At 43.0% G+C, this 24061-nt stretch overlaps 1 protein-coding gene across 1 annotated transcript in view; it reads left to right on the forward strand.

Annotated features, from left to right (window-relative positions):
- Positions 1-24061, forward strand: part of mrpl3 (mitochondrial ribosomal protein L3) — a 57919-nt gene that overhangs the window by 12364 nt on the left and 21494 nt on the right. Inside the window, exons 5-6 of the mRNA XM_078539629.1 lie at positions 6616-6715; positions 10040-10100. Of these exons, the coding sequence (XP_078395755.1) occupies positions 6616-6715; positions 10040-10100 (161 nt within the window). The remainder of the gene's footprint in view (positions 1-6615; positions 6716-10039; positions 10101-24061) is intronic.

The raw sequence follows: 24061 nt of genomic DNA on the forward strand, positions 1-24061 counted from the left end.
CAGGGCACAGACCTAGGAAAATCTCCCCTTGTAAGTTATCACAATAAAACCCAAGTATTTCCAAATTTGCCTGTCCCTCTTTATTTGGAGGGAGGAAATTGTTGCAGTCAACGTCCTCGGATGCCTGAAAATATCTCAAATAATAAATGGGCAGAGTGAGGTATGTTTTAGTAAAGCCATATTGTGCATGTGTAAGCACCAGACACTGGTTCATGCAAAGTTGGACTCATTTTTGCCAGCATATTGAGCTGTGGATTTCTCTGTGTGAAAGATCTGCTGTTAAATATTGAAAAATCGCTGCAGCTTTAGCTTGACATTTCTTTAGAGTGAAAACCCTGCTGTATCCACAAAGTTGAAAGTGTTGGCTTATTGGCATGTATTTCAATATATTACAGTGATGCACAAGTATTTCTCATACACTATAGCTGCTGTAGATTATCACTTTGAAAAAGTTTTAGTAATTATTAAAATTAGGTATTTTTAAAAATAGCTTGAGAAAATTTGTATAATTCCCAGTTCAATGTGAGCTGTTAGCTTCCAAATGATCAGTAATTGATTGAAAATGGCATCAGGATTGGCCAAATTAATGGAAATAGTCCATAATCTGTCTTGAATAAGACATCACGAATTGATAGTCCTCATCAATATAACATTTTTAATGTTGATGTTTCTGTTTAGCAGTGATTTATTCATGTTCTGTGCCTGTTTTTTTTAAAATTTGGTTTTGCAGTAAGGTCTTTGTATGAAAAGAGGGGACAGCAGTCACAGAAACGCGTGTTCTCAAGAATGGGGCAGAGACTACTTTAGCCGAATCATCATAGTATGAGCATTTTCCTTTTATTGCGTTTGAAAAATTCTGTCTGCTCAAGCACCCATGAGACTGACGTGTAAAATATAGTCATTAGAAGCAATCGACCTTGAAGTGCAGATCAATTTGGATACCTATGGTTAGAGATTAATGCAAAAACTAATCATAAGAGGAAATTTTATGGTACAGTACATTAAGCCAGAGGAATTGCTAATAAGGAATTTTTAAAGTGCAACTCAGAATACAGATTTACTCCCTTACAGATGCTAAAGGCAAAATATTTTCATGTGAAAACTTGAAGATGCTTCCATTGATTTAGTTATCTCGTGGCCGTGCTCCTTGTTTGACGCAGAGCGTTCCAACTTCTCAACAGCAGAACTTCCTTGCCTCTCACCATATCCTCTTTTCTTCTTAGGCAGCCCCTCTGCATCAGGGGTGATTTGCTTTCAATCTGATTCGATGGGTTCTGAGATGGCTGATAAGTCCAATGCACGATCTGCAGATTCTGTCATGTGTTGGGCAGGTGGTGCATGAAAGGTCAGGTAGATGGGTTGTTTGGAGGTTTGTGTGCTGCATCCAAGGCCTCTAGTTCACCTCTGCATGTTCCCGGCAAAGTCTGTCTATGTGTTTGGTGCCTTCCTGACTAAACTGTCTCCATTTTGGTCAGTCACAAGCCAGGGTCTCCCATGAGTCAGTGGGTACGTTTGACCTCTTCAGAGATGCTTTGAGGACATCTCTAAAGCATTTCCACTGCCCTCCTGGGCCTCTTCTGTCATGACTGAGTTCAGAGTAGAGCAATTACTTACTTGACACTAGACTCCCACAATATATTCTGTCACTGAATAATCTGCTGTGTGTTAACAGCCAGAGCTGACTGCTATCTCTGCAGTCCAAACTGAGTTTCACTAACCCAGGAGTCATGTTTTAGGCTTAAGTACAATTAACCACACAAATGAAGAAATTAATCCAAAGAATCAATTGTCTATTTTGCACCAAGTTTCTCCACATGCATAAATCTCACTTCAGGCGGTAAGCACAGAACGGAACTGTTGACCTAAAACAGCAATATAGTCAAAATACGTCCACTCAACCACGAGCAGTTTGTCTGCCAAGCAGGTAGCTACAGATCATCGGCCCTGGGTCACCAGACCAATTTACTTAAGGCGTTCGGTTTATATCCCATTCAAAAGCACAGCTGTGTCCTGCCGCCTCTAGCAATGCAACCTCGTTCTTAAATTCACCCAATCTTCTCTAGGTAAGCTTGTCAGGGACGTAAAAAGGCTAAACCAATGAATAAGTTTATTCCCTCTCCCATTATTCAAAACCACCTACTGTCTGCTTCTTTAATCAATCTAGGCTAGGATTTGTGTGTCCACCTACACGATGAAAAGCTTCCAACAGCATGTCTCCCTTTTCGGCAGTATTCAAGTATTTTGAATATTGCTGCAAAGAGAGACATGTTGCCAAAGCTTTTCGCCTTTCACTCGTCAGGACAAACGCTGCCAAATTTCAAGTGATGTCAACAATTTATACTACAGGAGAAAAGGGAACTGATTGGTTCGCCAGTCGACTAGCTGAGGCGTTGCCATGGAGAAAACAACAGGAAACTATAGGTTCCCCAGGTGCCTGTGTAATTTAAAAAAGGTGCAAGGCTTGAACTTTTTTTTGTTCATTCATGGGATGCGGGCCTCGCTGGCTGGGCCAGCACTTATTGCCCATACTTATTTGCCCTTGAGAAGGTGGTGGTGAGCTGCCTCCTTGAACTGCCGTAGTCCATGTGGTGTAGGTACACCCACAGTGCTGTTAGGGAGGGAGTTCCAGAATTTTGACACAGCAGCAGTGAAGGAACGGTGATATATTTCCAAGTCAAAATGGTGAATGGCTTGGAGGAGAACTTCCAGGTGGTATTCCCATGTATCTGCTGCCCATGTCCTCCTAGATGGTAGCGGTCGTTGTTTTGGGAGGTGCTGTATAAGGAGCCTTGTTGCGTTCCTGCAGTGCATCTTGCAGATGGTATACACTGCTGCTACTGTGTGTCGGAGGTGGAGGGTGTGAATGTTTGTGAATGAGATGCCAATCTGCTTTGTCCTGGATGGTGTCAAGTTTCTTGAGAGTTGTTGGAGTGGTACGCATCCAGGCAAGTGGGAAGTATTCTGTCACACTCCTGACTTGTACCTTGTAGATGGCGGACAGGCTTTGGGGAGCCAGGAGGGAATTGGTCCCCGTGTATGAATGTATGTCACTTCTAGCAAGCGTAAATGAGCCATGTTACGAACTCGTTTATCTTAAATTGGTTGTTAGAGTAGCTGTTCTTTCTATGTTTTCTCTATGGCAATACTTCAGCCAATCAGAGTCAACTTTCCAACCAATCAGCAGCCTTTGCTCATGCGTTATAAATTGTTGTGCTTGTTTGAAATTTGGCATTCTTGTGTCTGTCCTGATGAGTGCAAGACGAAAAGCTTCAACAACATGTCTCTCATTTCAGCAGTATTCAACTTCTGTGTGATCAAGGGACTGTTTATCTGTATTTTCTTTTTGTCAGTGTGGCTTGGCCCATATCCATCACACCTGGCTGATATTAAGTGGAGATTGCCGTCAAACAGTTGTCCTCAGAAGAAATGGCCAACTCTTAAGGAGTCCCAGTTCATCCACGACATGTTTTGGCATCGAGCATTTTTCTTGAATTTCTTATCCCCCTCATAATGGTCCTGGACAACTTCAGGTTTAAATCCATCACAAGTTTTTAATGTTTTATTGTGCATTATTTTTCATTTGGCAATGAACAACATGGAAGCTATATTTTGCACATGTTGACTTCCATATAAACTCATGCGAGAAGGCCATGTGCTTTTTGAATGCCCCAAGCTGTGCTTCACATGGACCCTTAAGGTCATTCAAGAGAGATGCTCATCAGTCTTTTGTTACACTTTATAAACAAATACAGAAACGCCAAACAATTCTTGATTGTGTGATTTAAAAAAACCTCTGGATTTTACAATTGAAGAATGAAGAAAAGCAATACATCGCATATATCTCATCTTATCTCTAAGTCAGAAAGTTGTGGATTCAAATCCAGGGACTTGAGCACAAAAATCTTGGTTAACATTCTAGTGCAGTACTGAGGGTGTGCTGCAATGTTGGAGGTGCTACTGTTCAGAAGAGATGTTTAACCAAGGCCCCACCTGCCCTCTTGGCTGGGCAGAAAAGATCTACGGCACTATTTTGAAGAAATGCAGGGAGCTATCCCCAATGCCCTGGTCAATATTTATTCCTCAATCAACATCACTGAAACATTATCTGGTCATTATCATGTTGCCGTTTGTGGGAGCTTGCTGCTGTGTTTCCTACATTCCAACCCACACTTCAAAAGTACTTCATTGATTGTAAAGTGTTTTGGGACATTTTAAGGTTGTGGAAGGCACTATATAGATGTAATTTTTTTTTTAGTTTGAAGTACAAAACAATTCTTTGAAACTATAAAGCTGACAAGGGGAATGTTTTCAACAGCACTGCTCATTATGCAGCTACAGATATGGCCGTAATCTTGGGGATTCCCATCATCCCTGCTTCCACTGAAACCCTCAGCGGTTCAAGGGCAAGTCAGGAATGCATGGAGGAGCACAGCTAATAATTATATCTGCTTATTTTCCTTTCACATTACTCCTTCCACTTTTAAAAGTGGAGATTCTTGCTGCTGATACTACTCAAAGCTTTCTTCTGATTTTAAAATTTTTTTATCCTGTTCTCCTAGCAAAAGGATAGTTTTCATAAGCAGACTAAATCTCCTGTGAATCCTTCATTGTAAGACCATTGCAACATGTCATAAGTCTAATAAATGCCCCTTAACTATGGTATTTTGCAAGCAGAGATCATGTGCATTGCTCATCACATTCCGGTGTCTACTCTGAAAGATGATAGATACCAACCACACTGTTAGATTTTACACTTGTATTAACACAAATTCATTTATTTATGTAATTTTACATATTTAAGTTAATGCCTTGCAGTAGTATGGCAGAGCAAGTTATGATTTAAAATAAAAGTTAAATAATTTAGAATCAAATTTCAAGGTATTAAAAGCATCCTCCTCAGAAGATGTTTCTTATAGCCCAGTAATCTGAAAGATTTTGGGGCTGAAAGTTATTTGTGGATGCAAAGTTTGTTTGTGGAAAAGGCTACCTGGCACACACAGCTCAATTGTTATTTGGATTAAACTAAAGATTACAGAAAATGGGCCTACAGGAGTGGGTGCAAGTTAGGATATGGGCAGCAGAATTTTGGATCCGTTTATGGAATGCTACAATTTCTATCATTCGTTCAAAATCAGAGGTGTTATATGACAATTAGTGTGTGGCATACTAATAAGGAACTTGTCAGGCACCATCTGTGTCTGTCGCATGTCAAACCCTTAAACAATGCACGTTTTGAACTTCTCAACAAAACTTCCTTAACTGAGTAATTAGCAGATCAATCAGTTAGATCTCTTTTGCCATTTTGAAGTTTAGTAAGGAAAGACGGCCTCTATTTGAATTCTAGAAAATATTCCTATTTAACACAGGATGCAAAGCGCTTTCATCACAGCTTGATATAATTTTCATGGTTGCTAGCAGTCCCCTCACCTAAGCAGTCATTATTCATGAGTGCATTCTTCAAGTGCAGAAAGGAATACTATAACACTAAGCAAAATATTGCAGATGTTAAAAGTCTGGAATAAGGGAAATTTGTAATTCTTATTCCTTCTCTGCATTCAGTATAATTCAATCCTAGTAAACCACATTTCTTTTGTTGACTGAGTTGGTGTTTGTTCACTAATTCGGGGGTATAGTCTGGTTTGAACATAATAATAAAAACATGCTGATTGGATTAACCCAAGTTCCTGCTATACTACAGCTTTTTTTTCTCTGAAAAAGATTACCTGGAAAGATACAATTTCATGTAAATCATAGCAGGTTTATTAATGGGCAGAACAACATTGAAGAAAAATTTCATAATAGCCAAAGTTTCATGTGAACTTGCAGTCAGCCAGTGAACTGGCTAAGTGCAAACAAGAAATGCCCTATGTACAATGCAATGTTTGCTTCATGTCGTGTCATATTTGACCCCAGGATGAGCTTCTGACGAGATATCCACACCATTGCTAAGGCAACCTATTTCCACTTCATAACATGGGCTGATTTCCACCCCCCCAACCCTCCACCAAGCATCAGCTTATCGTCCATTCTGATGCTTTTATTTCTAGACTTGACTATTTCAACACACCCCTGACTGATCTCCCATCTTCTATCCTCTGTAAACTATAAACTCATCCAAAATTCTGTTGCCCATATCTGAACTTGCACCCAGTCCTATGGACCCATCACATTGTGTTCACTGGACTACATTTGTTCTGTTAAGCGGCGCCTTAATTTTAAGCCTCAGCTTGTTTTCATTTCCTCCAATGGCCTCACCCCTCTCTATCTCCATCTCCTTCAGCCCCACAACCCTCCCGAGTTCTCTGAACTCCTCAAAACTGGCAATGTGCAGGAGGCCAGAATTAAATTGCCCCACCATTGGTGGCCATGCATTTGGTTACCTTGAGCCGGAATTCCCTCCCTAAACATCTCCAACTCTCTTCCTCGCTTTCCTCCTTTAAGACACTTTGTAAAACCCACCACTTTGAGCAAGCATTTGGTCATTTGCCTTATGTAGCACAGTATCAAATTTCGTTTGACCCTCCTCTGATGCACCTTGGGTCATTATATTCTTTAAAGCGGCTATATAAATATAAGCTGTTGCTGAATTGTGGATTTATTTATTTTTCTTTGCAGAAACCAGAGTCTGTTATGGAAAAGTACAGGCTGGCAGGGATACCCCCAAAACAGAAAATAACAATTTTCAGGGTGTCTGAAAACGCTATTATTAAACCAGGTAATGTTTCAAACAGAACTTTTCCTGTGTATTTGTTTTGTGATGTGCAAAGACCGACAAGTATTGTGAACCGATCGGCATTAAATGGAGGTTTTTTTTTATTCCCTCACAGGATGTGGGTGTTGCTGGTTAAGCCATTGTTTATTGCCTAACCCTCATTGTCCTTGAGAAGGTGGTGATGAGCCACCTTCTTGAACTGCTGCAGTCCATGTGGTGTGGTGTTATGGCACAGCAGATGGTAAATACCAAGCTGCTCAAATCCCAGAGGGAAACTGGGAACAGCTGCCAAAACGGTCTTTGCAATTTGTATAGTATAAGGAGAGGTTCTGAATCAGGAAATTATGTCCCCAACTACTTCTGATGATTTTATAGTAAAGTAAACGTATTAAAAGACTAAAGAGAAACAAAGAAAACACAATTACACTTATACACACGAATGACTTCACACAGTAAACAGTACTTTAAAACAGTTGCACAAATCATAAGTACCCACAGAGCTAATCTTCCCCTTTTCTGTTCAGCAACTATCCTTATAGGTTTTAGAATCTATACTAGATTTTTAGTAATCTAAAATTAATTGTACCGCACACAGTGCTTTTTCCTTGGGGTGTCCACTGAGGCTGACAACAGCTGGTTCTTTTAGTCTGGCCTTGTAAACACTGTCTTCTGGGACTTCTGGCCAGCTACCCTGCTGTTTTCTGGGAGATCTAAGCAGGTACCCCCTCACATAGGCTTCAGTATTTCCTTAAATGCATTCCTTCGCTTTGATCTCTTATCTCAACCAGCCTCTTTAGAAATGCTTCCTTCCCAGAATTGATTAAATCGTTCTATACTTTTGCTCTTCGACTTGTTAAAACAAACTTACCCTATCTTTACCTTATTTTAATTACGCCTTTTTGCAACCTGCATGTAACCCCTTTGAACTAAAACAACTCAATTCAAAACTATTCCTGTTATTGCTTTATGTAAAACTCTGATTGAAGTTCCTCTTGGTTTATTAACATATCAAAAACACTTCATACTTTTGGCTTTAGACCCTTGCAGTCACCCTAGCTCTTAATCCAATTACTGTATCTACAACCCCAAATAGCCTGACTTCCAGTACATTAAAAATGCCAAGGTTATTACCAGAAGAAAAATATTACAATTTCTTGTTCTCTTGACATGTAGATACACCCACAGTGCTGTTGGGAAGGGAGTTCCAGGATTGCAAGAGATTGCTCATTGGGATTTTAAAAAATCTGTTTAGTGTTACTGAAAGGGAGAAAACTGTATGTTGATCAATCCAGGTCTAACGATTTTCTAAGTCTATTATTCATTCTCATCAGGTGGCATGTACATTAAAGCATTTGCTGCCTCTCTGGTATAAGCAACTTTTAAACATTCCAGCCGTGTTAGTAGAATCAACATAATTACTGATTAGATTTTTGCATAGCATAACTCATCATCCATTAAAAATAGCCAAATCATAACAATTGCACCTTTTAAATAAATAATCACAAAATTGAGTCATTTAGGTTTTGATTGGTACTATTAAGCTATTAAAGTTGCTTTTTTGGGTATAATTTCTAGCTATTGGTAAAATCAGTTCTGAAGCAAAGTGTAATTTTTTAAAAAGTGATCTACAATTAATTGCAATGGTAACTGAAAATGAAGATGCGATAGAAACATAAACATACATCTCTCTCAAATCCGTTCTAAAACTTTTGATTAAAGCCAAGTCCATGCTGCCCCTACTCAATGTTTGCACATGTGCTCTCAACAGGAGTTACTAGATAGCACTTGGGAGAGGGGATCCCTTCAGATCTCTGTATGCAGTTGTGGTGCCCTTAATGGGTGAGCTCGGCACAGAACCAGGGACTTTCTTGGATTTTGTGGTCAAATACATTCCTTCTTTCCCACCAACTCTCAGAATTACATAGGATATATGTCACAGAAACAGGCATTTAGCCCAGCCAGCCCATGCTGGTGTTTATGCCCCATTTAAGCCTCCTCCCATCTTTCCTCATGTAAATCTATTACTGTAGCCTTCTATTCCCTTCTCAGTAATATGCTTTTCTATTCTAATCGCTTCATCCACTCCCTGTGGTAGCGAGTTCCACATTCTCATCACTCTTTGGGTAAAGAAGTTTCTTCTGAATTCCCTATTGGATTTCTTGGTGACTGTCTTATGTTAATGGCCTCTAGTTTTGCCCTTCCCCACAAGTAGGGGCATTCCCTCTCTATACACTCTATCAAAACCTCTCATAATTTTAACTATCTGCATTAGGTCACCCCTCAGCCTTTTTTGCCTAAGAGAAAATCTACACCCTTCTGTTCAAATAAATTCAATGGTGTATGTTTGAAATCTGCCCAACCTGGACATTGTTCAACTCTATTGAATTTCTGTGTGCGATTTATTTAAACAAACTGGGCCAGTGCCTCAGTCACCTCTGATCTGATTGTCGGTGCAGGCCAAAACAGACTACAACCGTGCAGTTATACAGCAGGTTATGATCCTTCAGGTTGTTGCTAGAAACCTCCTATGTGAAGCTGTTGGCCTGGAATCTTTTACTTAGTTTCCTTGGATACTTGAATGGGCACCAGGTGGAAAGCTATAGGGATAGTGTCATTGTTTGTATATAATTTACGTACTCCTACCTATTTTTATTAACTCAGCACATACTGCAATCAAGCATGGGACCCTCCTAGTCTCTATTGTTCAGGTATACACTGCATTAGCAGCTGACAAAAACACAAGTCCTCCATCCTAGGACACCTGCTTGAAATTGGATCAAAAGGTAGAACTCGTAATCATTCATCAAAAAAGTGCACCTCTCAATGCTGCGGCATCATGTCCTGTGTGGCACTCTTATCATACCCTGATTGTAAGTCTAGTGAGCTTATCCGCCTTTTTAAAAAAAAATAGAGCTTGAACAATGAAGTACTAGCACCCCTGCTGGAGATAAAAGATGTCAGAGTTAATTTTCTGCTGCTTAACACCTTATACATTGGCGTTGTGCTGCTGGGCACAGGAATATTAGCCTTTTAGCTGTCGGACTTGATTGCAGTCTGTACAGAGCGGGCTGGTCTCAGTCGATGTGGTAGTTCAGTGTCTACAGTTGGCCCCGATTTCTCTGATTTAATAAGCTGTGACTACCAGGCCAAGGTGTTGGATTGTGAAAATTAGGGATGGAAACATTTGAATGTAAATATGATGTGCACTAAATAATTCTAAAAATCCACACAGCCTTTGTGGTTTATCCCTTTAAGTAATCCAAACTTTAATGTTTGAATAATTTGCAACAATTGGATGGCTTTAATTTGTTTTTAAATTTATTCAAGGCACTCCATTGTATGCTGCTCATTTTCGGCCAGGACAGTACGTGGATGTCACAGCAAAAACGTAAGTTCTATATCTTGGAACAACAGCTTGAAATTGGAGCAAGAGGCAGAACTCGTAATCATTTATCAAAAGGAGCATCTCAGAATGCTGCAGTATCTTGTGCTGTGGGCTGAGCTTTGATTTGCACTTTTATCATCCATTGCTTGCATGTCTAGTCTGCAAGCCTGCATTGTAGCAATGTGTTAAGGAGATACATTACGGAACACTTTTGCTGTTTGTGCTCCCTCTTTTACAGCATTTCCATGCACTTTTCCACCTGAGGCAATTCATTGCTAGAGTTGGAAGTTAGCTCTCCTATTTCTTTGTATGTTTTGTGCAGCACTTATTAAACCTCTGTGCTCAGAATTAATGCATTAAAATGACCAGATTTGAATAAAAATTATTCTTCTGCGTCTCAGCTGCATGGTGAGGATTGCAGACTCTCAAATTAGCGAGTACTGACTTTTAACCTTTTCAACAGAAGCTTATTATGTGCTGTGAACTTCCTTAGGTTGAATCGGGTGAGCTGTTTGCTAACTGGTCATGCTATGCTCCTCGTTTGGAAAGGCTTAATTGTGAATCACTATTTTCCAACAAGCTCGTAGCTGCATATCTGTCTTTATGCTTAAGATGTTAATTGTGGCTCCGCAATGGCGCTCTCTCCTCTGAGTCAGAAAGTCATAGCTTCAAGCTCTACTCCAGTCATTTGACCTAAGCCTACAGTTCCCCTTTTTTTCCATGGAAACACCTCAGCCATTCAGAGTAGACCTGCCAACCAATCAACACCCTTTACTCCTGCAGTTTAAATTGTTGTGATCTTTTGAAATTTGACATTCTTGTATTTGCCCTGATGAGTGCAAGACATAAGTTTCAGCAACATGTCTTTCTTTCCAGCAATACATAAGAACAAAACTTTATTAAACTGACGCACTTGTCATTTTCCATATGTACACAGTGACACCCAGTTCTACTTTGCCACCACCTCGCTCGACCGCTTCACTGTCTCTAAATTGTAACGCTGCTTGTCCAACATACCATATGAGCTGAAATTTCCTCTAATAGTGGGAAGACAGACGCCATTGTTTTTGGTCCCCACTCCAAACTCTGTTCCCAGCTATCGACTACATCCCTCTCCCTGGCCACTAACTGAGGATGAACCGTACTGTTTGCAACTTTGCTGTGGTATCTGACCCTGAGATGAGCTTCCAACGCCATCACAAAAGCCACTTATTTTCACCTCTATAACATTGCCCAAATCTGTCCCTGTCTCAACTCATCTGCTGAAATCCTCAACCATGCCTTTGTTACCTCTACATTTGACTATCTGCACACACTCCTGTCCAGCCTCCTGCAGTTAACCCTCTGCGAGCTTGAGGTCATCCAAAAATCTACTGCCCATATCCTAAATTGTACCAAGTCCCATTCACATGTGTGCTCGCTGACCTACAAGCAACACCTTGATCTTAAAATTCTCATACTTATTTTCAAATCCCTCCACGGCACCACCTGTCTCTGTAACCTCCCCCAGCCCCACAACCCTCCGAGAAATCAGCACTCCTCTAATTCTGGCCTCCTGATTTTAATCCTCTCTACCATTGGTGGCCGTGCCTTCAGCTGCCTGGGCCTAAGCTCTGGAATTCCCTCCCTAAACCTCTCCACCTTTCTATATCGCTTTCCTCCTTTAAGATGCTCCTTAATATTTTCCTCTTTGACCAGGCTTTTGGTTATTTACCCTAGCTCCTTTTGTGATTCATGTCAAATTTTGTTTTGTCATGCCCCTGTGAATTGCCTTGGGATGTTTTATTACATTGAAGGTGCTGTATAAGTACAAGTTGTCAGCAAAGTAAAATTCTCAGTACTCAAATAGTACTGATCAGATACAGAGAAGCCCACTGGAGTAAAAATCCCTCATGCATATAAATTTTCAATTTCCAACTCTGTGTAACCAACATTATATACACATGGAGAATTCATCTTGATTTGTACACATTGTACTTATTTTCAATGTGGTGTACCAGGGACTGGGAACAAATTGAGATGGAACACAGAACTTCTTATTGTCCTTAAAAATTACTGTTTAATAACTATGCACTGTATCCTGCAGAAAATTAATGGTAACTCTTTTTTAATTGGTATTTCATTATCCATCTGGAGCTAAAAGTTGCCAAATGCTGAACTGTGTGGTTGTTGCTGCCTTTTGAAAATACAGTTGTGAAATTACATTTAATTACAGTTTAATGAGCGCGAGAACTGTGATATTAGAGGACTGGACTGGAGGAAGAGGTGGTTAAGGGCCAAACCTTGAAATGTATTTTAATTACCTGCTTTCAGACTTCACTGCGCTCAGGATTTCATAACCCTGTTATGTTTTTTTTAATATGAGGTGCTTATCAGGCATAAAATCGCTAAGATGTTCATTTAAAACTAATTGTAGCATAACGTGCTCAGCTGGGTAAAGCGAGTTCCACTCTTATTAAAATCCTGTTTAAAGTGCATCAAAGTTATTTTGATTGATGGTGACTTAAGGATTATTTGTAACCATCTTTTGGGAAGTACTAAATATACCGTTCATTATTATTACTGTTGTAGGAGGCTTCAGAATTTAGATGTCAGCACTTCTCATGAATATTGTGCCCAGACTATTTTGAGCAGACTTTCTTTAAGTCAACCAAACCCAACCAAAAGGCACCTCTGCCAGCCTCAATGTCTACTCACAGCCAAAGCGAAGGAGTGAAAGATTTATCGATACAATGGCTGTGTGGTGTTTTTTCATTTCTGAAGTAGGCTAAACTATGGGGAACCAGCGTCACAGTCAGCTCATTCACATCTTAACTGTCTAGATCTTGGCCAGTTTTGTTTTTTGAAAGAATGTCTGAGTACAACATGGTTGAGGTTGTCCATGCCAGGCCTGATTTTCAGGCACTACTTGGCCATCAAAGGACCCAGCAAGCTTGTGCACCTTTCCGGCCGGAAGTGTGCCTGCCGCCCACCATAATGGGTAAAGACATAAAAGAAAGCATCCTTTAGTTACTCCTGAAGCAGGCGCAAGGCCCTTTGTATATGCAGATAAGAGGCTCAATGCCTGTTTGTGCACCCCCTCACAGTCAGATTGACTTGGTCTTAGGCAACTGGTGCTAGCTGTGCCAGGAAACTAGGCCTAGGGATGGTCTACTTGGCCCAACCAAGAAGGTAAGTAATTTAGTTGAACCTGGAGCTGACCAGAGAAGGAATGACCCTCCCAACTCCACATTAAAGGAACAAGATCTGCCAACCCCCCTGGCGCATGGGTGATGCCGTTCTTGCCTGCTGTGGCATATTGGTGTTTTACGGCTCTGCAGGACTGCCTGACCACTTCAGTGTTTGTGCTTGTTGATCCGTTATTTTAAAAGAGGCAGAGATGAGATAAACGCACACTGATATCTGACTTGAAAATGTTGGTTTTTAAAATGTTACTCAATGTCTGTAGGCATTGGCCAATTTCCTTTTTGAAACATAATGTGTTAGGTGTATTTGTGCAAGCACTTGCACGTTTCCCACGGTTCATTGACCTGCTACCCTTGCTAAATATGCATCTCCCCTAATATGGTAAATAGAAAGAAATGACGAGTCTCTGTCTGCCAGTTTGTATTCCATTTATCTTCCTGGCAACAAATTTTTGAAGGCTTTTGTTTTGTAATCTGAAAAATAATCAATTGAAATTGTTGAGTATAGCCACTTTATCATTGTTGTAAGATTTATTTCCTGCTATGGTTGGGGAGCTACTGAGATTGTTTAAGGGTGATATGGGGGTGGGAGGGGGTTGCTAAAAATGGCAGTAATGCTTGAAACAGACACCTGATTAATATTAACCAGTAAATTGATTCAAGAGTTACTCAGCACTTTTTGCCAATCAATTCCAATATCTCTGTGCTGTGACCGTCTTGTATTTTTTTTTAACCGTTAAAGGAATGCTGGCTTCCGAGAATATTTTTTTAACCATTAGGCCCAGCAAATTAATTAAAGATGAAACAGTGTGCCTGTGGTGTTTGACAGAGTCAACATGCGTGATGGATCACCAAGTGCCATACCTAAAGTGATTAGAATAAAATCTGAAGACAAGTTGTATTGGCTGAATAATGACTGGAAAACCTGTCAACTCTAGTCTTGCTTTGCTGCTTGATTACTTACTGAGGTGATACCAATTTAATTTTTGCAAGGTGAATTCATGTGTTTGAACCACTCTTGCAGCAAGTATTCTAATAATTGGATATTGCCAGAACTGCGTTCCATTAAGAAACACTTCAACATCTGCAAAATTTATTTTTTATAAAGTCATGTCATGAATCCATCAACTGCTAAATTATTAAATATAGTGTTCATCTTGAACTTGCATTTATTTATTCTTGAGTTAATGAAAACTAACAGGATGAACCTTGGGACCAAGCACAACCCCTGAGAGTATTTTAAGTGTCTTTTATTCTCAGTGGCATTGCAAGGGCTTGTAAAATGGCTGTTGAATTATCAGTGGTTTTATCTGAATCTTGAATATTGGGTGTAGTTCTCGCAGAACGAAATTTAAAATTTACATGGTGTTATAACAGACTCTATTGTGGATTATATTAAGGGTTAAGAATGTAGAGTTTTGGTTTCAGTTTAAGAATGGGGGGGGGGGGGGGGTGTTTAATTTTGCTTGGTTTAGTAGGCCTGTCTGTGTTTACAAACCATGCTTGAACTTTTGACCCAGCTGAGATGCTTTTAGAAGCAAAAAAAAATCCCTGGGATTGCTATGGAGAAAATTGCTGAAGGAGCTATGCTCTAAAAGGAAAACTGGTAGGTTTGGGTTTTTTTTTTAGGAAAAGTGTAAGAGAAGCTGACCTGGAGGCTGTAGACATACTGTCTGCTGTATTTAATCAGGGAACTCTGCAACTCTGCTTTGTATGTTTGGAGGGGAAAAGGAGGAGTTCTAGAGAATTGGGGAGGACCAAGAAGCTCTGTAAAGAGAGAAGTCCAGCTACAGAACAGGCACCCACGGAGTGTCTGTGTGTGTCTGTGTGACCCTCAGCAACTCTTATGCTTGGACCAGGAGATCATATTTTTAGGAATATACCATAGATGTGAGCAGCCAGACCCAGAGAAAAAGGAACTGCCTGCCAGACAGAATATGAGTATGTTTAAAAACCTACCAGAGTGAAAGCCACAGTAAATAAGATAAGCTGGGAGAAGTCTGTTAGATTGAGTTTAAGGTAGAAGCTCATATTGTTTAGAGTCATTATCTTATTTGTTTAGTGCACCTATTTAGTTGTTATTGCTTGTGTTTGTTTTGTCCAGGTTTCTGTAGTAAAGATTCTTTTGGCATTTTAATTTAATCTAGGAGTCCTGCTGCTTATTTCCTTACCCTTGGTTCTTCCGCCCATTATATTCCTTAAATGATTATGGTCTATCAAGCCAGGTCCTAACCAGTATCTGGCTTGGCCATATTCTCATAGGTGGGATCATAACAATGGACGATACTGGGAGAATCAAACATGTCGTTTGCTATTTTGTTGAACTGGGTTAGAGAAGAGGGGATGATGCCAGAAATTCAGGGGACAGGAGTGTATTGGCTGAACGAGCAACTCCTAATGAAGTGTGAGGAGAAAGTCAGTTGTGAGGGCAGCAGAGGGTGCATGAATGATTGGATTGCAAAACAGGAGGGGGTGGCCAACGTGGCAGAGTGGGACCAACCTGTGACAAGATGAGGAAGCAGAATGAGAAGTTTGGAATTAAGACACGCAGAGACACAGGTTACTGGTGGAAGTTTGAGAAGCTGGGAGTGTTGCACTTTATGTGAAGACATGATTTGTATCACTTTGGATAAGTTGAAGCTTGTGGGAGATGGAAGTTCTGACGTCAAGTTGAAGAAAGTTTGAAGAAGTCGGGCCTCGAGTTAATGGAGATATTCTCTAGTTTCATCAGTGAAAGGGAAGAGTTGGAATTGAGGTAGAAGAAAGGAACAGAAGTGTCGAGGTAAACTGAGCTGACGGTCGAGTGGGATGTCTAGGTAACACATCTCTTAGCTCAGCTTGAACTGCGGCTAGAAAGTGTTGATATGAGCCAGGGCAGAAGTCTCAATCTCACAGATTGTCAATTAGAACAGAAGTTCCCAAACTGAGGATCCCAACAGTGTTATCAGAGGGCTACAAGGAGGAGGCTAGCAACTCACTAAACAGGAAATGTCTGCAATGCCTGATTTTTTTTCATTGATAACATGCCCTTCAACTTTCTCTCTCTGACTTCCAACTCTGCTCTGGCCAAAACTTAGCATACCCTGTCGACAGTTCCATCTCAGAGGCATTTTAAATGTTCCTCAGTTTAAATGTATCTCTTTCAGTTAACAAAAAAGTTGCATACCTTCTTCTCTGTGCAGCATATCATAGAATCAGAATCACAGTGCAGAAGAGGCCCTTCGGCCCATCGAGTTTGCACTGACACATGAGAAACACCTGACCTACCTAACCCCATTTACCAGCACTTGGCCCATAGCCTTGAATGTTATAAAACAAAAACAGAATTACCTGGAAAAACTCAGCAGGTCTGGCAGCATCGGCGGAGAAGAAATCAGTTAACGTTTCGAGCCTTCATGGCCCTTCGGCAGAACTGAAGCATAGTTAGAAGAAGGGAGAAATATAAATTGGTTTAAGGTGGGGTGGGGGGGGGGGGATGGTGGGGGGAGAGAGAGACACATTGAGGGTGTGGTGATTGTGGAGATGAGCAGATAATCAAAAGATGTCACAGACAAAAGGGTCAAAGAGGTGTTTTGTCTGAGAGAAGTGCTAATTAAGAATGGAGGACAGGATATTCAAAGTACAGCTCTAGTGGGGGTGGGGTGGAAAGGCTAACAAGGTTTTAGCTTTAGATTTAAAAATAATGGAAATAGGTGGGGAAAGAAGAATCTATGTAAATTATTGAAAAAAAAAGCGGGGGGGGGGTGGGGAAGAAACGGGGTGGGAATGGGGGGGGGGGGGGGGGGGGAGTTTAAGATCTAAAGTTGTTGAATTCAATATTCAGCCCGGAAGGCTGTAAAGTGCCTAGTCGGAAGATGAGGTGCTGTTCCTCCAGTTTGCGTTGGGCTTCACTGGAACAATGCAGCAAGCCAAGGACAGACATGTGGGCAAGAGAACAGGGTGGAGTGTTAAAATGGCAAGCGACAGGGAGGTTTGGGTCTTTCTTGCGGACAGACCGCAGGTGTTCCGCAAAACGGTCGCCCAGTTTGCGTTTGGTCTCTCCAATGTAGAGGAGACCGCATTGGGAGCAACGAATGCAGTAGACTAAGTTAGGGGAAATGCAAGTGAAATGCTGCTTCACTTGAAAGGAGTGTTTGGGCCCTTGGACGGTGAGGAGAGAGGAAGTGAAGGGGCAGCTGTTGCATCTTCTGCGTGGGCATGAGGAGGTGCCATAAGTGGGGGTTGAGGAGTAGGGGGTGATGGAGGAGTGGACCAGGGTGTCCCGGAGGGAACAATCCCTACGGAATGCCGTCAGGGGGGGTGAAGGGAAGATGTGTTTGGTGGTGGCATCATGCTGGAGTTGGCGGAAATGGCGGAGGATGATCCTTTGAATGCGGAGGCTGGTGGGGTGATAAGTGAGGACAAGGGGGACCCTATCATGTTTCTGGGAAGGAGGAGAAGGCGTGAGGGAGGATGCGCGGGATATGGGCCGGACACGATTGAGGGCCCTGTCAACGACCGTGGATGGAAAACCTCGGTTAAGGAAGAAGGAGGACATGTCAGAGGAGCTGTTTTTGAAGGTAGCGTCATCAGAACAGATGCGACGGAGGCGAAGGAACTGAGAGAATGGGATGGAGTCTTTACAAGAAGCGGGGTGTGAGGAGCTGTAGTCGAGGTAGCTGTGGGAGTCGGTAGGCTTGTAATGGATATTGGTGGACAGTCTGTCATCAGAAATTGAGACAGAGAGGTCAAGGAAGGGAAGAGAAGTGTCAGAGATGGACCATGTGAAGATGATGGAGGGGTGGAGATTGGAAGCAAAATTAATAAATTTTTCCAGGTCCCGACGAGAGCATGAAGCAGCACCGAAGTAATCATCGATGTACGGGAGAAAGAGTTGTGGGAGGGGGCCGGAGTAGGACTGGAAGAAGGAATGTTCCACATACCCCATAAAGAGACAGGCTTAGCTGGGGCCCATGCGGGTACCCATAGCCACACCTTTTATTTGGAGGAAGTGAGAGGAGTTAAAGGAGAAATTGTTCAGTGTGAGAACAAGTTCAGCCAGACGGAGGAGAGTAGTGGTGGATGGGGATTGTTGGGGCCTCTGTTCAAGGAAGAAGCTAAGGGCCCTCAGACCATCCTGGTGGGGGATGGAGGTGTAGAGGGATTGGACATCCATGGTGAAGAGGAAGCGGTTGGGGCCAGGGAACTGGAAATTGTTGATGTGACGTAAGGTGTCAGAGGAATCACGGATGTAGGTGGGAAGGGACTGAACAAGTGGAGAGAGAAGGGAGTCAAGATAACGAGAAATGAGTTCCGTGGGGCAGGAACAGGCTGACACGATCGGTCTGCCAGGACAGTTCTGTTTGTGGATTTTGGGTAGGAGGTAGAAGCGGGCCGTCCGAGGTTGGGCGACTATCAAGTTGGAAGCTGTGGGAGGAAGATCTCCAGAGGAGATGAGGTCAATGACAGTCCTGGAAACAATGGCTTGATGTTCTGTGGTGGGGTCATGGTCCAGGGAGAGGTAGGAGGAAATGTCTGCGAGTTGACGCTCAGCCTCCGCGAGGTAGAGGTCAATGCGCCAGACAACAACAGTACCACCCTTGTCAGTGGGTTTGATGACAATGTTGGGGTTGGACCTGAGAGAACGGAGTGCAGTGAGTTCAGAGAGAGACAGATTAGAATGGGTGAGAGGAGCAGAGAAATTGAGACGGCTGATGTCACACCGACAGTTCTCAATGAAAAGATCAAGAGAAGGTAAGAATCCAGAGGGAGGGGTCCAAGTGGAGGGAGAATATTGGAGGTGGGTAAAAGGATCCGTTGAACGGGGAGAGGACTCCTGCCCAAAGAAGTGAGCACGGAGACGAAGACGGCGGAAGAAGAGTTCAGCATCATGCCGAGCCCGAAATTCATTAAGATGAGGGCGTAAGGGTATGAAACTAAGTCCTTTGCTGAGCACTGAACGTTCAGCATCGGAGAGGGGAAGGTCAGGGGGTATAGTGAATACGCGGCTGGGGCTGGGATTGGAAGATGGGGTGAGGACGGAGGGACAAGCAGGAGTGGAGGGTCCCAGATGGGTGTTGGAGTCGATGAGTTGTTGGAGCTTGTGTTCCTTAGCACTTGAGAGAAAGAGAAAAAGTTTCTTGTTGAGGCGACGGATGAGGCGAAGAATAAAATGAAACTGGGGGCACGCGCAACTTTGAAAAAGGGTGCAGCGGTGCTGCTGGAGGGAGAGGTCGAGTGTGTTCATATGGCGGCGCATGGCACTGAGTGTGGATCTCAGAATGCGACGGGAACAGCAGTCCGAGAAACGTTTTATGTCCTGGAGATACCTGTAATCCTGGGTGGGTTCGAAACAAGAGGGATGGAATTTCAGTTGAAATCCACGTGGGGTGAGTCGGAGACGGAGACAGTCACTGAGAAAGGAGATATGGCTGTGAAAGCGGGTTTTAGTAAACACCTTGTCAAACACCAGGAGAGAAATGGAAAGCAATGAAGGTGAGCAGGGCAGAAGAGACAGTCGGAAATCCTGTCGGAGGACAGAACCGTACTTCTTCAAAGAGGGCATTTCTTGAAGAGGGGTGGCAGTCAATTAAACACAAAGATAAAAACAAACAGCTACTGCGGATGCTGGAAATCCAAAACAAAAACAGAATTACCTGGAAAAACTCAGCAGGTCTGGCAGCATCGGCGGAGAAGAAATCAGTTAACGTTTCGAGCCTTCATGGCCCTTCGGCAGAACTGAAGCATAGTTAGAAGAAGGGAGAAATATAAATTGGTTTAAGGTTGGGTGGGGGGGGAGAGAGACACATTGAGGGTGTGGTGATTGTGGAGATGAGCAGATAATCAAAAGATGTCACAGACAAAAGGGTCAAAGAGGTGTTTTGTCTGAGAAAAGTGCTAATTAAGAATGGAGGACAGGATATTCAAAGTACAGCTCTAGTGGGGGTGGGGTGGAAAGGCTAACAAGGTTTTAGCTTTAGATTTAAAAATAATGGAAATAGGTGGGGAAAGAAGAATCTATATAAATTATTGGAAAAAAAAGCGGGGGGTTGGGGGGGGGAAGAAACGGGGTGGGGATGGGGGGAGGGGGAGTTTAAGATCTAAAGTTGTTGAATTCAATATTCAGCCCAGAAGGCTGTAAAGTGCCTAGTCGGAAGATGAGGTGCTGTTCCTCCAGTTTGCGTTGGGCTTCACTGGAACAATGCAGCAAGCCAAGGACAGACATGTGGGCAAGAGAACAGGGTGGAGTGTTAAAATGGCAAGCGACAGGGAGGTTTGGGTCTTTCTTGCGGACAGACCGCAGGTGTTCCGCAAAACGGTCGCCCAGTTTGCGTTTGGTCTCTCCAATGTAGAGGAGACCGCATTGGGAGCAACGAATGCAGTAGACTAAGTTAGGGGAAATGCAAGTGAAATGCTGCTTCACTTGAAAGGAGTGTTTGGGCCCTTGGACGGTGAGGAGAGAGGAAGTGAAGGGGCAGGTGTTGCATCTTCTGCGTGGGCATGGGGAGGTGCCATAAGTGGGGGTTGAGGAGTAGGGGGTGATGGAGGAGTGGACCAGGGTTCTCCTTCCCAGAAACATGATAGGGTCCCCCTTGTCCTCACTTATCACCCCACCAGCCTCCGCATTCAAAGGATCATCCTCCGCCATTTCTGCCAACTCCAGCATGATGCCACCACCAAACACATCTTCCCTTCACCCCCCCTGACGGCATTCCGTAGGGATCGTTCCCTCCGGGACACCCTGGTCCACTCCTCCATCACCCCCTACTCCTCAACCCCCACTTATGGCACCTCCTCATGCCCACGCAGAAGATGCAACAGCTGCCCCTTCACTTCCTCTCTCCTCACCGTCCAAGGGCCCAAACACTCCTTTCAAGTGAAGCAGCATTTCACTTGCATTTCCCCTAACTTAGTCTACTGCATTCGTTGCTCCCAATGCGGTCTCCTCTACATTGGAGAGACCAAACGCAAACTGGGCGACCGTTTTGCGGAACACCTGCGGTCTGTCCGCAAGAAAGACCCAAACCTCCCTGTCGCTTGCCATTTTAACACTCCACCCTGTTCTCTTGCCCACATATCTGTCCTTGGCTTGCTGCATTGTTCCAGTGAAGCCCAACGCAAACTGGAGGAACAGCACCTCATCTTCCGACTAGGCACTTTACAGCCTTCTGGGCTGAATATTGAATTCAACAACTTTAGATCTTAAACTCCGCCCCCCCCATTCCCACCCCGTTTCTTTTCCCCCCCCACCCGCCTTTTTTTTTCAATAATTTATATAGATTCTTCTTTCCCCACCTATTTCCATTATTTTTAAATCTAAAGCTAAAACCTTGTTAGCCTTTCCACCTCACCCCCACTAGAGCTGTACTTTGAATATCCTGTCCTCCATTCTTAATTAGCACTTTTCTCAGACAAAACACCTCTTTGACCCTTTTGTCTGTGACATCTTTTGATTAACTGCTCATCTCCACAATCACCACACCCTCAATGTGTCACTCTCTCCCCACCCCCCCACCCCCCCCACCTTAAACCAATTTATATTTCTCCCTTCTTCTAACTATGCTTCAGTTCTGCCGAAGGGCCATGAAGGCTCGAAACGTTAACTGATTTCTTCTCCGCCGATGCTGCCAGACCTGCTGAGTTTTTCCAGGTAATTCTGTTTTTGTTTTGGATTTCCAGCATCCGCAGTAGCTTTTAGCTTTTTGTTTTTAGCCTTGAATGTTATGACGTGCCAAGTGCTCATCCGGGTACTTTTTAAAGGATGTGAGGCAACCCGCCTCCACCACTCTCCCAGGCAGTGCATTCCAGACCGTCACCACCCTCGGGTTAAAAAGTTTTTCCTCATATCCCCCCTAAACCTCTTGCCCCTCACCTTGAACTTATGTCCCCTTGTGACGGACCCTTCAACTAAGGGGAACAGCTGCTCCCCATCCACCCTGTCCATGCCCCTCATAATCTTGTACACCTCGATCAGGTCACCCCTCAGTCTTCTCTGCTCCAACGAAAACAACCCAAGTCTATCCAACCTCTCTTCATAACTTAAATGTTTCATCCCAGGCAACATCCTGGTGAATCTCCTCTGCACCCCCTCCAGTGTAATCACATCCTTCCTATAATGTGGCGACCAGAACTGCACAAGTACTCCAGCTGTGGCCTCACCAAGATTCTATACAACTCCAACATTACCTCCCTACTTTTGTAATCTGTGCCTCGATTGATAAAGGCAAGTGTCCTATATGTCTTTTTCACCACCCCACTAACATGCCCCTCCACCTTCAGAGATCTATGGACACACACGCCCAGAACTTCCTAGTGTCATGCCGTTTATTGAATACTTCCTTGTCAAATTACTCCTTCCAAAGTATATCACCTCACACTTTTCAGGGTTAAATTCCATCTGCCACTTATCTGCCCACTTGACCATCCCGTCTATATCTTCCTGTAGCCCAAGACACTCAACCTCACTGTTAACCACCCGGCCAATCTTTGTGTCATCCGCAGACTTACTAATCCCACCCCCACATAGTCATCTATGCCGTTTATATAAATGACAAATAATAGGGGACCGAGCACAGATCCCTGTGGTACGCCACTGGACACTGGCTTCCAGTCACTAAAGCACCCTTCTGTCATCACCCTCTCTCTCCTACAACAAAGCCAATTTTGAATCCAATTTATCAAATTACCCTGTATCCCATGTGAATTTGCCTTCTTTAGAAGTCTCCCATGTGGGACCTTGTCAAAGGCTTTGCTGAAACCCAAATAAACTACATCAACTGCACTACCCTCATCTACACACCTGGTCACCTCAAAAAATGCAATCAAATTTGTTAGGCATGACCTCCCTCTGACAAAGCCATGTTGACTATCCCTGATCAAACCTTGCCTCTCCAAGTGGAGATAGATTCTCTCCTTCAGAATTTTCTCCAGTAGTTTCCCTACCACTGACGTGAGACTCATCTATAATATATATATATTATATTTTGGATGTGCTCATGAGCCCTGGAGAAATACATCAATAGCAGCAAGTCTATGTCCTCAATTCTACTTCAAGAATATATTAAGATGCTCTTTGCCCTGAGTTCGGTGGAGCACCTGTTTTTCCTTTTGTCCCTGTGATATTCAGAGGCAGCAGATAAATGGCCTCCATTTAAAATTCTGTTGCTGCTCTAGCATTTTTTTTGCAAAGTTTGTTTTTTCTCTTGCTTGGATTTAGTGCTTGGACTTAGCATCTTAAATTAAGAAATAAATTAACAACAGCAACCATACCCATGGGTCCTCAACATTTGCAGAAAATAATGAAACTTGTTTGTTACTGCCTGCAGAGCAACCTAACAATTTATTATTGCCTGTTCCTGACTCCAGACAGTCAGACACCTGCTTACTCTGGGCTCTTTCTTCAGAGAATTGTTTGTTGCGCATCCGGTCGCACTCCCAACCTCAAGTGAGGGGAGGCTTGCAGTTTCCTTGCCCTTCAGTTGCTTACACTGCCCAAAACAGCTGGGAAGCTCTTTGTATTAGGTCATACTGCGTTCTCCGTACTTCAGAATTGCAGGGTAAACTCCGTTTACTCGTGCAAATGAGGTTTGCACCGTGATTCTGTCAAAGTACTGCCAGTGAAAGGGGAGCAGGCCCAAGGAATTTCCGGCTAGTGAACTTGTTATGGCACAACTGATGGTAAATGCTGAGTTGTCCAGATCCCAAGGGAAACTTAAAACAACTGCCACAACTTGTTTTGCAATTTGTATAAATTTCGAGATGTGTGCCCTAAATTTAGTAGTAATAAGACCACCAAGTCTT

This window comes from Cetorhinus maximus, chromosome 3 (assembly GCF_964194155.1).
Source record: "Cetorhinus maximus chromosome 3, sCetMax3.hap1.1, whole genome shotgun sequence".
Classification (NCBI taxonomy): domain Eukaryota; kingdom Metazoa; phylum Chordata; class Chondrichthyes; order Lamniformes; family Cetorhinidae; genus Cetorhinus; species Cetorhinus maximus.